The sequence below is a fragment of the Lissotriton vulgaris genome, chromosome 2_2 (assembly GCF_964263255.1).
Source record: "Lissotriton vulgaris chromosome 2_2, aLisVul1.2, whole genome shotgun sequence".
In the NCBI taxonomy this organism is placed as follows: Eukaryota; Metazoa; Chordata; class Amphibia; order Caudata; family Salamandridae; genus Lissotriton; species Lissotriton vulgaris.
This window is the reverse complement of record NC_141688.1, coordinates 326,257,192-326,274,123: the sequence shown is the minus strand read 5'-3', so window position 1 is coordinate 326,274,123 and position 16,932 is coordinate 326,257,192. Positions and strand designations below refer to the sequence as shown.

General features: G+C 50.5%; 1 protein-coding gene across 1 annotated transcript in view; it reads right to left on the bottom strand.

Moving 5' to 3' along the window:
- Positions 1–16,422, bottom strand: part of ARFGAP2 (ARF GTPase activating protein 2) — a 182,600-nt gene extending 166,178 nt beyond the window's left edge. Inside the window, exons 1-3 of the mRNA XM_086959722.1 lie at positions 16,309–16,422; positions 8,952–9,070; positions 7,615–7,687 (exon numbers count right to left, since the gene is read on the bottom strand). Coding sequence (XP_086815848.1) covers positions 7,615–7,687; positions 8,952–9,070; positions 16,309–16,380 — 264 coding nt within the window. The 5' untranslated portion in view covers positions 16,381–16,422. The remainder of the gene's footprint in view (positions 1–7,614; positions 7,688–8,951; positions 9,071–16,308) is intronic.
- Positions 16,423–16,932: the final 510 nt, after the last annotated feature.

The window sequence follows — 16,932 nt, the reverse complement described above, 5'->3', positions numbered from 1 at the left end:
TTTTGAGATTACCATCCCTACACAGTGAAGTATGCCTGGATACTGCACTGGGACATTTCCTGTAAACAGGTAGGTAAAAGCGTCTTTGTTAGTTTGTACAATTTCAAAGAATTTCTTTAGGTTTTCCAACTCCACAGTTCAAACCTTTTCACAGAAACATCAGTCAATGCTATCCTATGAAGGAAAATAGTATTATCGGTTCAAAGGTACTTTGTTGAGGGAGTTGGTATTCTGGGGTTAGACTCCAGGGTCAAGGATTTACTTTTGTTACACCCTCAGCGGCACTAGGGCGGCCGAGTGCAAAGTGCTGAGGCCCAATGTTATCCAATTGGGCATTGGGGCCTCCGGTTGGTGGCTGCTGGCAAGCAGGCCACTAGGTTGTGGGAGCAAAGCTCCTGGACTTAAGCTCAGGGCAAATGGGGGTTTAGGCCATCACAAAAGATGGACCCTCAGCACCACTGTGGTGGCTGGGTGCAGAGTGATGTTTTGCATTGGAAGCCCTGTAGCGTTTAATGCTGAGTCTGGTTTACAAAGGCACTGCAGGCTCGGGGACGAAAATCTTCTGGGTGCGACCACCACATGGAGAGGTAAGTTGGGATCTTGGGAGTTGGTTAGGCACCGTCGGTTGGGCCACCCAAGGCAGTGAGGCGTCAGGTGCAGAGGTGCCTTTTAGGGTTGGATCTTCTTTCCATCACCTTGTCGCGGTTAGGGGTGGCCTTCCGGTTTGAAGCTGCAGGCGTCGGCAGGAGGCTTGCGGCAGGTAAGGGGTCACCGGATCTCAGGGAAGGATCATCGGGAAGGACATCCTCTTGGTGTTTGGCCACTCAAACTCGGGCCATGTGCATCAGGTACAGAGTCTAGCGGAACTGGAGTCTGTTGTTTGAACAAATCTGTTGTTCACAGGAGACAGTCTTTGGGATTGAAGGCAGGCAGGTTCTCTGGGGTTGTCGAGGTTGCTGGCTGCAGGGCACACCGGGATGTCACTGGAACCGGTTCGAGGTGGGAACAGGCCGGAAGGCCTGGGGCCAAGTCAGTGGGTGTCCTCCTCGTTAGCTTTGGTACGGCTGATCAGTCCTTCTTTTCTTCTTGCAGGTACTTGGCTGAGGAAGCAAGGTTCAGGGTTGCCCCTAAATAGTAGATTTAGGAACATTACAGGTAGGTAAAACGGTTGGGACCAATGGGTCTCTTCACTTAGGTGGGTATACCCCCTATTATGCCACCCTCCAGAACGATGATGAATTCAACCTGGGTCTGTGACTGGGGGTGAGTGTCTGAAAAGTTTCAGCGCTCTGTCCATCATCTCCCTGGGATTGCTCAACTTGATGGTTCTCATAAGTATGGCGGGGTTCGAATTCCAATTACTACCAGCCTTTTTATTGTCCAGTTTTGAAGTAATGATTAATATACATGTCTGCAGGAGTGCAGATAAAAAGTCCAATATCCATGTACTATATTCTTGCCGACACCAGTGCCAGTCACTTAGGATAAGAAAGCTGCAATTGTCCTCATTCAGATTTGGGGAATATTCTGTGTTTCCTGTGTCAGCAGAGCCTGGGTGTGCTGGCAAACACCCACTTAAAATGTGGTGCAGCGCCTGTGAACTCCTAGACACAGTTTACTGAAGGAAAAACTGGGCTGGCAAAAAACGGCCAGGGAGGCACATCTTTTCTAAGCCAGCTTGAGGACATTTGTTCCAACAGCAATTAAAGCAGGAGTCAACTACCTTTTCAGTCGTGTGAGCTACTCCTGATAAATTAAAACCACCCTGAGCTACAGACTACTATATGGACCATATAGATCTACATTAGGGGAGGGAAGGAGTAGAAGGAAGCAAAAAGGAGAGGAGGAAAGGGAAGTAGGAACAAAAAGAGGAATGCAAAAAATTAAAGCAGCACTGTAGGACGCAAGGAGAAAAGCAAGAGAAAGAAGGAAGGAGAAAAAGAAGGAAAGTATGAACGAAGGAGATAAGCGAATGGAAAAGACTTTGAAAAAGGAGAGAAGCAAGGGTAAAGATAATAAAGAGGTAGAGAAAATGGAAAAAGTAGAGACAAAGAGAAATGAATAAAGTACAGGAGAAAAGGAAAGAACCAAAGGGGAGATGGAAAGAAAACAAGGTGCGAAAACAAGGTAAGCCAGTAAGAAGACACAGAAAGAAAGCAAGGAGGAGAGGACAAATAATGAGACGAGAACAGGAAAGCATAAATAAAGAAGAAAAAGTGACTAAGCAATAAAGGAGCAAAGAGAATAAGGGAAAGGAAGAGAGGAAGACAAACAAAGAAAGCATTTCCTCCTTAAACACAAGGTGATATGAAGACACTTCTGTGAACTCCACCTGCTGCCCCCCAAAGTCCTACATACATTAGCCCAGTGATGCTCAGAGTAAGGCAGGGGCCCTCCTGACCTTCACATGCAGCCTCCTGAATAAGGACAGCACTGGGCTACTGTTTACTTCAGAGAGCACTAACGCGCAGTAAGATGTTGAACGAAGGGGCAAGCCTTTAATTAAGCTCCAACTCAAGTAAAAGAAAAGAAGCAAACAAGGCCCTGCACCACCTAATTTTAGGACCATATTAATTCAAGACATCTTGCAACAAACGTGTAAAAATATGAATGAGTCTCTTCAAAAGTGAAAACGGTTTATTTCATTAACATGTAGAAGCGTTTCACCTTCGTCCATCCACTTACATCAGTGAATTGAGAAGTATTTTTTAGGTCTCGCCTGTCGATGCGCATGCGCATCGAGCAAGCGAGACTATAGGGGCTCATCCACTCTTTATCTAACTGCAAGGAATCGTGGCGATTCCTTGCAGTGCCCGTGACTTTTAAGGTCAATGCGCATGCGCATTAAGCTTATGCGCATGCGCATTGACCTTAAAAGTCACGGGCGCGTGCACGTCCGTGTTTGTTTACCCTTGCCTACTCTCTCTCTCCCCTCTCCGCCCCCGTTCCGCCCCCTCCCCTTCCCGCCGTGTCGCATTTCTCCTCCCCCCTCCTCTCCTCCCCTGCCTGCCTGCCGCATTTCTCCTCCCCCTCCCCTCTCTCCCCTCCGTCTCGTTTCACACACACCCTCTCTCCCGCTCCGCCCCCTCCCCGCCAACACCGCCTCGCGAGCTCGTCATTCCAAACCCGCCCTCCCCCGCCTGACCCCAGCGCATTTCTCCTCCCCCTCATTGCTCCTACTACAAGCCTTTTCTAATGGATCATCAGAATCACGTTTGCGACTACTTTCTTCTTCCTGTTTCTTGGGGAGTCTGACTTCATGTTGGTGGCAGAAGTGGTGACAATCTTCATCTCGATTCAGGTACGTTCGCTTGTTATTCGATGGCTTGCGTTCTCCTTCTCATGTTTGTCCCCTCCCCTGGTGCAAAGCCTCCATACTTGTGTCCTTCCACTGCTCACTTAGAGAACTTTTTTCTTTTTTGCTCGGGTATCCTAAGAGAGTGTATGTGTTTTTAGTGGTCTCCCTCGTGGTCTTCTCTACCCCCGTGCTCAATGTTGGGTTTTTGCATCCGTGTGCTCCTCTCTCTTGTTGCTCTCTGTCGCCTGTGTACTTCTTTCCCCCAAGCGGCGTCCATCTCACCTGGGTGTTTATCTGTTCGCCCTGTGTTCTCTCCCTCGTGTGTGTTTCCTCCACCCTCCTTTTTGCTTCCTCCCATGTGTGCTGCTTTACTCTTCCTCCCCTCCCCCTGCTAGCTGATCCGCTCCTCAGTTACTCATCTCCCCATACAGTACTATATTTTTTTTTAAGGAGGATTAGATACCAAATTACTGCTAATCCTTCCAATTTATAAATAAAAACGCCTTTGCGTTACTCCAATTTATACTTTTTTTTGTTATTTACAGATCTATCTCAGATCTGTAAATCTTAAAATAAAAAATTAAAATCGCAGCGTGCATTTTTGTCAATGCCGTACATCACAAACAAATGAATACAAGACGTTGACAGAGCAAGTCTGTCTCAAAGGCTAGGCCTCTTGGTTTTGCCCATGCTTCTTTTCTCTTTTGCATTGATGAGTACTCTCCGCTGTGAGTAGGCACATGCGCAGTCCCGCTCCACCCTACCCCTGTGTGCCCCTTCCTGCCTTCACTCTGGTAGCACAGCTGCCCCGAGGCTGAGTAAATGTATCCCTGGGTCTGCCATGGACTTTGATCTCCTTTTATGAACCCACCCCAGCAGGACGTTCACTTCCTCCTCCCTGTGAACGGAGCCCCTCCAGCCGGACCAGAACGAGGGAGGTGATCCTCGACAGACCAAGGCGCCCTGGGAGCACCCTCAGCCCAGCCCCTGCCCTAGACCGAGAATGAGCCCTCCAACACATTGCATCGTGTCCTCTCCAGCATAGACTGAGGCAGCCCGACATCTCCTCGGTACAGATTGAGGCTGGCCCTTTTTTCTTGTCAATTGGAGCTCATGTGGCACCCTCCCCCACCCCCCAGATAAAGCAGGAGCTGATGCAGTAAGTGCACTCACAGACGGAGTTCACTGATACACGCAACCACTTCCCAGCCAAACCGAGCTGAGGTTGTAAACACCCTACCCCCCTCACGGGCACAGACTGAGCTTATGTGGCCGTCTGAGCTGTGCTAGCTCACCTGCATGGATTTCTGGCAAACTTCGCCTGTGGTTCTGTGGTTTATTCCTAGCTCTGCTCTCGCTCCACAAGTGTCCCTGCCAAGGTGTGAGGCCCGGCCTACAGCATGGACCTGCCTCTCTCTCCCGTGTCTGTGTGACTTGTGTTACTGTGAGCTCTGCAGACAGTGCTGTCCTTCATGGCTCCCGCACATGAACTTATTACAAATAGTTCTACGCACATCTCTTTACCCATGTGTCAGTGGGACATGGTGGCAATGCACATGCTTGATAACCTCCATACTGGTCACCCTCCCCTTCCCTACATGCTGTAGCCCTCCTCATCAAGGACTTGAAGAAATATGGTGCATTATCTCCCCAACCACCCTCTTCCATGGAACTTCACACGCACCCCATGCCAGCCTGCACCATCTTCTAAACCAGCTGCATCATCAAAGAAGCCATCACGGTGAGCACCCTTGCCTAGCTGGTTGACGAGCTCACCACCTCCAGTGGCTCTCAGCGCTACACTTCTCCTCCTTCACACCCAGGCAGGACCTGAAACAAAATCCCCATGTCCTTCAGGACTGTCCGTACAATTCTTCAATTTAGGAAAGAGCGAAGGACACACCTCTGCGAAGAACACTACTTCAGGGCAAAGTAACAACCCGTCTCCACTCTCAGCACCCAGTGATGCCCTCCAGTAACTTGTTGACTCTCTTTGGCCCTCTACAAGGCTCTTTCGCCTCTCGTCTAGGTTCTGATTATACAAATATCACATGGATATTTCCTAGTAAAGGTGTGCAGCCACTGTCTCTCTCACAGGATGATCAAATACATTCTCTGTTCATGGAGCCCCCTCCTGCCCTGTGACTTGTTACTGCAAGTTTTTCAAGTACAAGATTTGTCCGTATGAGTTATGGGATATGATGTGTTGCTGAGCCTGTATGAATTGTCACTGTGTTCGGCAAGTATGTGATTTGCCACTGCACCTGTATGAATTGTCCCTCTGAGGTCGGCTGGTATGATTTGCCACTGCATCTGTATAAATTGTCCCTGTGAGGTCGGCTGGTATGATTTGCCACTGCATCTGTATGAATTGTCCCTGTGAGGTCCGCTGGTATGATTTGCCAGTGCCACTGCACCTGTATAAATTGTCCCTGTGAGGTCGACTGGTATGATTTGCCACTGCATCTGTATGAATTGTCACTGAGTTCTGCAAGTACATGATTTGTCCCTGCACCCTTCTGAATTGTCACGGTGATTTGTTGCTGATCCTGTATGACTCGCCATTTCTGTGCCTGTGGACTTACAGGTTATGCTTCCTCTTCTGCTTGGTGGGGTGGGAGGGGGCACTGAATGCGGTGGCTGGGGAGGAAGCTGTCATTCCTAGTTCTTTATTCCTTGAACCCCCTCCCACGACTGCAGGATGTTGGCACAGCTGACCGGATGCATGGCTGATATACATCCTATGAGCTCACCCCAGGCCTTTACTTGTGAGCCGATTATAGATTCTTGTCTTGGAGGCCTCTGACCTCAGAGAGGAAGGACATTCGTTATACAGCTGTTCTTTGTGTGTGATGGACGTGGGAGAGGAGGGGAGGGGGTGATCGACTTCTGAAGTCTGGGCCGTGCCCCACTTGCATCCTTAACTTTGAATATACGGTCATTTCACTACAAATAATCATGGACGCGGTTCCAGTCCTGGGCTTCACAATTACAGGTCACTTTTGCCAGGCGTGGTAGCTTGATTGGTTAAATTGCAGCATACTAAACAACACTCCCAGAATGCAATGGGTCTTTTGCCGCACAAAGTCTGATGTAAGAAACACTGTGATCCTAGGGGGTGCTGTGGCCACCATACAGGTATGCCGGTTTAGAGAGCTTGAACCTACCCATAAACACGTTTAGAGATGTTGACCAAACTGTAAACTGGGTTAGAGCCCTTGAACCCACTCCTCCTGAACCGGATTTGGATCCCAGGAGTTTTTAACTGCACTGATTATCCTACCGTCATCCGCAGTGCGTGCTTGCGTCATCTTCGCACGTCTGGGCACAATCACCTCAATCACCCTCAACCCCTCACCCTCACCCACCTTCACTCACCCTCACCCTCACTCACACTCACCCTCACCCACCCTCAACCCCTCATCCTCACTCACCCTCAACCCCTCACCCTCACTCACCCTCAACCCCTCACCCTCACTCACCCCACTCACCCTCAACCCCTCACCCTCAACCCCTCACCCTCACTCACCCTCACTCACCCTCACCCACCCTCAACCCCTCACCCACCCTCAACCCCTCACCCTCAATCCCTCACCCACACTCACCCACACTCACCCACACTCACCCACACTCACCCTCACTCACCTTCACCCTCACTCACCTTCAACCCCTCACCCTCACTCACCCCCAACCCCTCAACCCCTCACCCTCATTCACCCTCACCCTCACTCACCCTCAACCCCTCACCCTCAACCCCTCACCCTCAACCCCTCACCCTCAACCCCTCACCCTCAACCCCTCACCCTCAACCCCTCACCCACACTCACCCACACTCACCCACACTCACCCACACTCACCCACACTCACCCACACTCACCCACACTCACCCACACTCACCCACACTCACCCACACACCCTCACTCACACTCACTCACCCACCCTCACCCACCCTCACCCACCCTCACCCTCATGCTAAAGATTTACAAAAAAAACCATTAACAATTCTAAAAGCACTAACTCTAATGCTGCGAGACCTATTGCATTTCTAATGCTTGTTTTATTTTAAGTGTTAGTTCTCAAAAATGGATGTGAAAACGGTAATGCCTTCTCCCACTCAGTCAACAATGACAAAAGTGAACTAAGAGGCTGGTACCGTGTACATGCTTCACTTCCGCTTACAGTCTCCTCTCCACCACAAAGCCCCACTGCCACCCTGTTGGCATGAATACGTCCCTCGGGCACAACACAGACCATACGTATAGCACCTGGGAAAGTGCGATTACCCATGCCCTAGCACAATGGCAGTGCTTTCTTACCGCATTGGCATTGCCTCCAACCTGCATACATCGCAGCTGAAACCAGCTCCAGTTGGAATCGAGCTCCGTCGACCTGGGGCGGGAAGCAAAAGGAGCCAGAGTCATGGGTGAGAAAGGCAAAGGATTACAGAGGGATACAAGTGGGTGCGCCTCACATCCAGCATTAGAAAGCCTGGGGGTGGGAGGTGGGCTCAACAAAATGACAGCAGGAAACAATCGGAACCAAAGAGGGTTATCATAAACAAGCAGAACGGTCTTACATCTTCTAACCTCATCATTTCACCCTCTTTGTTAAGTGAGGCCTGCATGTTGCTGCCATATTAGAAAGTAGGCCAGCACACATGCAGTCAGCAGCTCATACATCCGGCTGATGCAGTGCAGCTCTAGAAGCTCCTAGTGCTTTCTCTGCAGTGGTGGCAACAGAAGCAAACAGGCGCTTCCTCAGGTGGCCATTTATAGATGCCACTGGTGCTTTCACAGCTAAAGGAGATGTTTACGGCACGGTTGCTGAGGCTGAGGCTCCACTGGTTGTTTACAACCTATGGACTGTAGAAGCCTCGAGCACCATCAGCCGTCGCAGCTACAGTGGCTATTGACGCTCTACAAAGGATTGGTCTTTCCCAAGACTCCGGAACCATGAGCACACGTCTATCAGCCAATGAACTATAGGAGCACCGGTGAGCCTCAAGTCACAGCACTCTCCGAGATCCTATATTTAATGGCCACTGTTTCATATGCCAGGAAAGCAAGCTCTTCCATGCTGCCAGGGAAGCGCCACTTTATTTGATGCCCAATGGCAGAGGGAACGCCTCCTTCTCTATGACTGAATATGGATAATATGGGGAAATCAACGCCTATGAGGCAATATCTAATGATACAAGGGGAGAGGCCCCTTCTCTGCCACAGAGACTGAAGGATGTGGAGCGCAATCTCTTCCTTGCCGCCAGTATCCAATGATGCTCGTTAGCAACCCATTTGTAGCTGCCAATATCCAACAATGCGGTGGGAGCGCCCCATATCCGACACCCATATTGAACTATATGCAGAACCATCCCCTCCTGGCTGCCAGCATCAAATGATGGTGGGGAATGGCTCACTTTTCTTCTGCCAATATGCACCAATACGTGTTGGCAGGAGCACTCTATCTCAGACACCAATAATGAATGTTATGAGGAAGTCTCCCTTTCTCTGCCTCAAACATGACTTATGCTAGTGGAGCCCACCCCTTCCCTGCACACAACAAACAATGGAGCGCCTTTTTCTCCACCACCAAGATCTGATTTTGACATTAACATTGACGAACCAAGGACGAGAGGCCTTGTTCCCTGCTCACAAACCTGATGAAGCTGAGATGGACACCAAGAGAGCGGTGGATCCCGGAACAGTCGATGCACAAGAAAACTCCATAGGGAATACTTGCCCAGCTGGGGTTCTTGGCATTACAGTCGAAGCAGGCCTGAAGAGGAAGCAAAAAACCCTGTTAACGGACCTAACGGTGTAGCACAAAGGGGTATGCTACAAATTTACAGCAATAAGCCATGATGACGTCATTGTTTTCTTCCACAAATCCTATGGAGCTGTATCATGGAAGAGCAAAGAAAAAAAAAGCATTGCCTATGCTCATTCTGCCAAGGGTGCTAATGACCATTTGAAACATGCTAAACCCCCATATATTATACTGAAGTACTAAAGGTACACAATTCCTTACTTTATAATACAAATTTTCAAAAACGCATGCACACCTCAGCTACACAAAGACTTTTAGAAACCATTCCTTCACCCCACCACACACAACCAGAGAGGAGGTAGACTCAATTACTAGATCTTTATCCCACACTGCAGCAGGCACACCTCAGCTACACAATCACGTTTAGATACTTAGGGCCAGATGTAGGGAATCCCAATTTACCTATTCCTAAATACCGAATTTTACCGATTCGGTATTTAAGAATAGGTAAATGGGATGTAGATAAATTTTCGGTAAAAATTACTGAATCTGTAAGATTCAGTATTTACCGAATCGGCATTTACCGATTTGGTAATTGACATTCATTCCTATGGGCCTGGAGACCCATAGGAATAAATAGCAATTACCGAATCTGTAAATACCAATTCAGTAAAATGGGGGAAACATTCAAGGGTGCCAGGGTGTCACTTTGACACCCTGTTGCACCCCTGAATCGTGCTTGTGTGCAGATGTAGCACACATACATGCCCTAAGGGCATGTATGTCTGCCACATGGCACAGTTGAAAATGCACAGATTTGCATTTTCAAAAGGTATTCGTTATTTACCACCAACTTATAGTTGGTGGTAAATAACGAATCCTTACAGGTCAAAAGCACTCACTTGAGTGCTTCCTACATTTCAGATTCGGTAATTTACCAAATTCTTAAATACTGATTCGGTAAATTACCGAATCTGATATGTGGCCACCTTGGGCCTCATGTAGGTAAATAGTATTTACCGATTCGTAAATACCGAATTTTACCGATTCAGTATTTACGAATCGGTAAATGCTATGTAGCAAAAAAAAAAAAAAAAAACAACATCGGTTCTGTATTTACCGAATCAGTAAATACCGATTCAGTAAAAAGGGGGAAAACATTGAAGGGTGTTGCACCCCTCAATTGTTTATGAGTGCACATGTTGCAGACATACATGCCCTGTATGTCTGCAACATGGCACTGAAGCAATTTGCATTAAATTGCTTTTTTTTCCCCGTTATTTACCACCAACTTGTAGTTGCTGGTAAATAACGAATCCTAACATGGGATAAGCATTCATTTAAGTGCTCCCTACATTAGGAATTCGGTAATTTACCGAATCGGTATTTAAGAAATCAGTAATTTACCGATCCCTTAAATTACCGATTCCTTCATTTCGGCCCCCTACATAAGAAAAGCCCATTAGCGGTTGGTAATGGCCGAAATTCGTTAATTTTGTCTGTTACCGACCGGTAATGAGCCACCTACATCTGGCCCCTACATCCCAAATGCCTAATAACGGTCAGTAACGGCCGAAATTCGGTAATTTCGGCCGTTACCGACAGGAATTAGGGTTCCTACATCTGGCCCTAAATGTTCATCCTATCACACAACTTCATAGGAGGTAGGCTCCACACAATTACTACATCTCTGCCCACACAGCAGGACGCACACCTCAGCTACACAACACACTTTAGATACCAGCTCTTCACTCCATCACACACAACCAGAGAGGAGTTAGAATCTACATAATTACTAGCTCTTTACCTCACAATTTAGCATGCACACCTCAGCTATACAATGACTTTTGGATACCAAACCTTCACCCCATCACACACACAACTACCTTAGATATGAACCCATCATCCCACCACACACACAACCACAAAGGAGGAAGAAACTACCCAACTATTAGATCTCTGCCCCACACGCACACAAGCTACACAATGACTTTTAGATGCCAACCCTTCACCCCACCACACACACAACCACAGAGGAGGTAGGCTCTACACAATTACTAGATCTGTCCAACACTGAAGGATACACACCTCAGCTACACAGTGACGTTTTGATAATATCTGCACAGGCTCTAGCTCCATGCCCTTCTGAGATTAGGCCAGCATTTTCTAATCTCATTCCTAGCAACTTAAAATGTTTGGTGCAAATATTAGCTTAGTGCTTCCAAAACTTAAAGCTTAAACTGTACCGGACCTTGGCCAGGTCACTGGGAACAGGAGAATTGGTGAAGGTTCTCTACCCTTCATTCAACCCAATATAATACTCTTCAGCAGGTACAGAAGGCATGGAGAAAAAGAATAGCTTAGGCTGTGTGCAAATCAGAAAACTACTTTTAAAAACACAATGATTCAGATCAGTGGGCTGTGTGGGAGCAATATAAAGACAAGCCAAATGATGAATTATTCAATGCCTGTCGTATGCGCATAAGTCAAGGTATATTGCTGCACAGATGTGACTCAGCAAACTATAGCTGGTACAGTGAGACAAAAGACCTGTGAACTAATCAGCAACGCAGCCCCAGAACACATCAGATAAGTGCTCTAGTCTACATGTTATCTGTCCAATACTGTATCCTGCAGTTGAGTTACAGAGATGATCCAAATAAAAACATAACCTGGAGCAGGTTAATGGACATTATTTAAATCGATAATGAATGACAGGGGTGCCAGAGAGTTGGCCTCCAAGATGGCTGCATTCTTTTAAGCTCCGCTGCCTTTAAGCGCTATCATTTACCATCATCCATTTGTAAAGACAAGATACTGAAGTACTCTCTTGCTCTAGTGCTCTCATTTGTTGGCTCCAAGTCTGGCTGTCTATGCACCTTGCTCCATTGTATCCCCATCAGTGAAGGCCTGTGGAAACGGGGTCCGCTTGGGAGCCTACACATTGGGTGCACGCATCCACGCTTCTGAGAAGGAGCAGGACCGAGGAACAGAGCATGGAGGAGTCTTCAGCAGATGGACCCTTGGCCTTCACTGCAGCACCTTCTATCTTCCACAGCAGTGGCCAAATTAAACCTGGGAGGTCATCAATTTTCTTGTGTTCTAATCTACACCACAGGCAGATGGAGGGGAGATAGGCAGTTGTGCCTTGTGGCTCCAGCAGCCATGCCCTCCGAGTGGGGTAGCTTTTTTAACCTGCAAGGTAGGCACTTTTCAGGTTCTCGGTCACATATAAGTGTGGGATTTACCACAAGATAATGTGTTGTGACAGTAACAGCAAACATGTTCTTCAAGTTCTAACTTTTGGTCCTATCATTCCCTCATAGTGGAGAAGTGTGGCTCAGGGGTTAGAGGCGGCAGACCCGGAAGCTGAGATCGGCCCTGGACCAGGGTTCAATTCCCTGCCTCGGTGGGTCTTGGGCTAAAAATTCCACGGACTCGATAATTCTCGCTCCGGTGCCTTCTCGACTCACGGGTTCACACTCTGCGACTCTGGGCAATAGCTTGCTTAATCTCCACAACGGCCCCTCGCGGCGGGATGCCTGGCTTTCACCTTGTGGATTCCCTGCCGGGGCTATCTCACAGGGGATTACCAGGACGGGTTCCCTAAGCAAGCGCCGGGAAACCCACTGCGGGTAGCTGTGCGCTATATAAGCTCAAATACATTTACATTTACATTTACATCCCAGTCCACAAAATGAACAGCTCATCTGCATGTGAAGCCACTCTAGGCATCACTATGCTGGCAGTGTAGTTCTCATCAAGTAATTAAGACGGATGAGCCTCTTGACCCCAGTTGCAAAGAAAGATTATGGTGGCGGCAGTCAGAAGGGGAGTGAAACGCAGCTCAGGGGTTCAATGGTCCAGAGTACCTGCGTAGCGCTCACTGCAGTGCAAGACCAATGCAAATACAGTTGTGAAGTGCAACACGAAGCAGCTTTGTATGCACTGCACACTGCTATCACTGTACTCAGTAAATGTCTTGTCGTATCTTTGGCAATTATCAGTGGCTTGAAAAATGCCAAGTAACCACTGACTGATCTAGGGTTGGGGAGAGGGGTCCTGGCAGGAGCTACAAGCAGTTGGGGGCAAGACTAGTGTGCACCCACATGGATCAATGCAAAGTAATTCAAAAAAATGTTGTAAATCAATTCGAACAATACCACTTGGTCTGGGCTCCCAACGACACAGCTTGCCACAAGCTACTAATAAACAAAAAAATGCCAATGTCGCTAATTTCTAGATAGGACAATTATTTAGTCAAAACATACGGATAAGACAGTATGTTTGTTGATTGTAATCACAATTCTTTTTATTATTTTTTAGTTTCAATTAACCACTTCTATTTAGATAAGTACTTTTTCAAATTATTGTACAAATGTTAAAATCTGGTGTACACAACAAAAATTGATATGTGTTATATCAAAATTCACAACTTACTTATTTACAACAATTACATTTTATTAACCATTCAATCCATTTTATTAACCATTCAATTTTTAAGGACCTTTGTGAAGAAAAGTTGCTCAAACCTATAGACGACTCTAAAATGTTTAGGGCCTGCCACCCACAGGGCACATGGTGAGCCCAGGTGGCATTTTTCATCAAGTTCCCCATAAATTTGATAAAAATACACACAAATAGAAAAATAAAGTGCCACAAAATGTTTATATTTGTGCCACAAATGTAGCTAATCTAGGCCACAATATCTGGAGCGGGGGGGCGGACCTGACCTATAGAGCTTTGGCACTCATTTACTGCCCCTTCTTCACCCACACAGCACCCCCAAACACCGCCCCCCAGTCCCGTCCTATCTTGTGTCCTCCCCCACCCGCCCAGTGGTAACCCTACTCTCCAACAGCCCTCCATCTGTGGAGCCCTGGCACTCCTTTACTGCCCCTTCATCTCTACACAGCCCGACCCGTACCACCATGTGTCCACTCCTTTCTCAGCAATGACCCCATCTCTCGCTCTCTTAAAGAGCCCTGTCACTACTTCACTGCCCTTACTCTCACACACAGCCCCTTTCTCTGGGCCCCCTCCTCTCCAGGTAGTGACCCTCCTCTCATATCCCCCACCCCACCCTTCTTTCCCTGGACCTGCATAGCCCTGTCACTCCTGTGGGTTGCTCACTGTCACCCCTCCCCTGCAGGGCCCCCTACTCCTCAAGTAGTCACTCCTCTATCCACCCCCACACCCAGCCATCCACCCCATGCAGAGCCCTCTGTCTCCTAGGTGTCGCTCCAGGCCCCCCTCCGCCGCAAGGCCCCCTCGTCCACAGGTAGTGACCCTCCGACGCCTCAGGCTCTCCTTACCCCTGCAGAGTCCTGTCACTGCTGGGTGTCACGCACTATCACCCCATCCCAGGTAGTGACCTTCCTCTCTCTCCCCCCAGCCCTCTCCCCAGCACCTGCAGAGTCCTGTCACCCCTGGGTCTCACGCCCCGTCACTCCTGGGTGTCACGCCCCGTCACTCCTGGGTGTCACGCCCTTGTCATCCCTCCCCCGCAGGGCCCTCTCTTCCCCAGATAGTGACCCTCCTCTCTGTCCCTCTAGCCCTCCTCCCCAGCACCCGCAGAGCCCTGTCACTCCTGGGTGTCACGCCCCATCACTCCTGGGTGTCACGCCCCATCACTCCTGGGTGTCACGCCCTTGTCATCCCTCCCCCGCAGGGCCCTCTCTTCCCCAGATAGTGACCCTCCTCTCTGTCCCTCTAGCCCTCCTCCCCTGCACCCGCAGAGCCCTATGACTCCTGGGTGTCATGCCCCGTCACTCCTGGATGTCACGCCCTGTCACTCCTGGGTGTCACTCCCTTGTCACCCCTCCCCGCAGGCCCCCTACCTCCCCAGGTAGTGACCTTCCTCTCTCTCACCCCAGCCCTCTCCCCAGCACCTGCAGAGCCCTGTCACTCTTGGGTGTCACGCACTGTCACTCCTGGGTTTCACACCCTGTCAACACTCCCCCCGCAGGTCCCCCTCCTCCCCAGGTAGTGACACTCCTCTCTCTACCCCCAGCCATCCTCATCAGCACCTGCAGAGCCCTGTCACTCCTGGGTGTCACGCCCCGTCACTCCTGGGTGTCACGCCCCGTCACTCCTGGGTGTCACGCCCCGTCACTCCTGGGTGTCACGCCCCGTCACTCCTGGGTGTCAATCCCCGTCACTCTTGGGTGTCACGCCCCATCACTCCTGGGTGTCACGCCCTGTCACTCCTGGGTGTCACTCCCTTGTCACCCCTCCCCGCAGGCCCCCAACCTGCCCATTTAGTGACCTTCCTCTCTCTCCCCCCAGCCCTCTCCCCAGCACCTGCAGAGCCCCGTCACTCTTGGGTGTCACGCCCTGTCACTCCTGGGTTTCACGCCCTGTCAACACTCCCCCCGCAGGTCCCCCTCCTCCCCGGGTAGTGACACTCCTCTCTCTACCCCCAGCCATCCTCATCAGCACCTGCAGAGCCCGGTCACTCCTGGGTGTCACGTCCCGTCACTCCTGGGTGTCACGCCCGTCACTCCTGGGTGTCAATCCCCGTCACTCCTGGGTGTCACGCCCCGTCACTCCTGGGTGTCACTCCGTTGTCACCCCTCCCCCGCAGGCCCCCAACCTCCCCAGGTAGTGACCTTCCTCTCTCTCACCAGCCCTCTCCCCAGCACCTGCAGAGCCCTGTCACTCTTGGGTGTCACGCCCCGTCACTCCTGGGTGTCACGCCCCGTCAAACCTGGGTGTCACGCCCTTGTCATCCCTCCCCCGCAGGGCCCTCTCTTCCCCAGATAGTGACCCTCCTCTCTGTCCCTCTAGCCCTCCTCCCCTGCACCCGCAGAGCCCTATCACTTCTGGGTGTCATGCCCCGTCACTCCTGGATGTCACGCCCTGTCACTCCTGGGTGTCACTCCCTTGTCACCCCTCCCCCGCAGGCCCCCTACCTCCCCAGGTAGTGACCTTCCTCTCTCTCCCCCCAGCCCTCTCCCCAGCACCTGCAGAGCCCTGTCACTCTTGGGTGTCACGCCCCGTCACTCCTGGATGTCACGCGCCGTCACTCCTGGGTGTCACGCCCCGTCACTCCTGGGTGTCACGCCCCGTCACTCCTGGGTGTCACGCCCTGTCACTCCTAGGTGTCATCCCTCCCCCGCAGGCCCCCTACCTCCCCAGGTAGTGACACCCCCCCCCCCCCGGCCCTCCTCCTCCTCCCCTGCAGAGCCCTGACACTCCTGGGTATCGCTCCCTGCCCCCCTCCACCCTCAGGGCTCCCTCCTCACCCGGTTGGTGGGCGCCGCCCGTAGCCGCTTCAAGACGCTCTGGATCTCGGTCTTGCTGGGCTCGGCGGCCATCTCTGCTCAGCTCCCGGCAGCCCCGGCGGCGTCACTGACGCTGGAGACAGCGACGACGGACTGCGGTGCGCATCCTTCCGCTCTAACCACGGCGACGTGTGGACGCCATCTTGGATCGGGCACCGCGGATGAAGAGGAATGCTGCACTGCTCCTCGTGCGGCGCCGGGAGCACTCATAGGGGCTGACGCTCGTCAGTTACCTTCAGCTGGGTAGTAACTTTCCGTTGTAGACGCAAGTTCGCATGCTGACAAACACAAGTCCACGGGACCCTGCGTTGGAACCCGGTGCATCATGGCGGGTACCTTGTCGTTTGTAATCTTCAACTACCTGTTCGGTGAGGGGACGTCACTTCCGAAGTAAATGGGCGGAGCTAACATCATTCCATTAATGCGGGCATACCAATGAGGGTGGAGCTTCCATGAGCTCCGGCCCGGCTTCAGAATCTGATTGGTCTAAAAATGGGCTACAGTGCGTGCGGTTTCGCTGCGTGCCAATGAGGTGCAAGGGACCTGCTGCTGGGCTGTGGTAAGAAAAGGGCTAGTTGTGTCGCC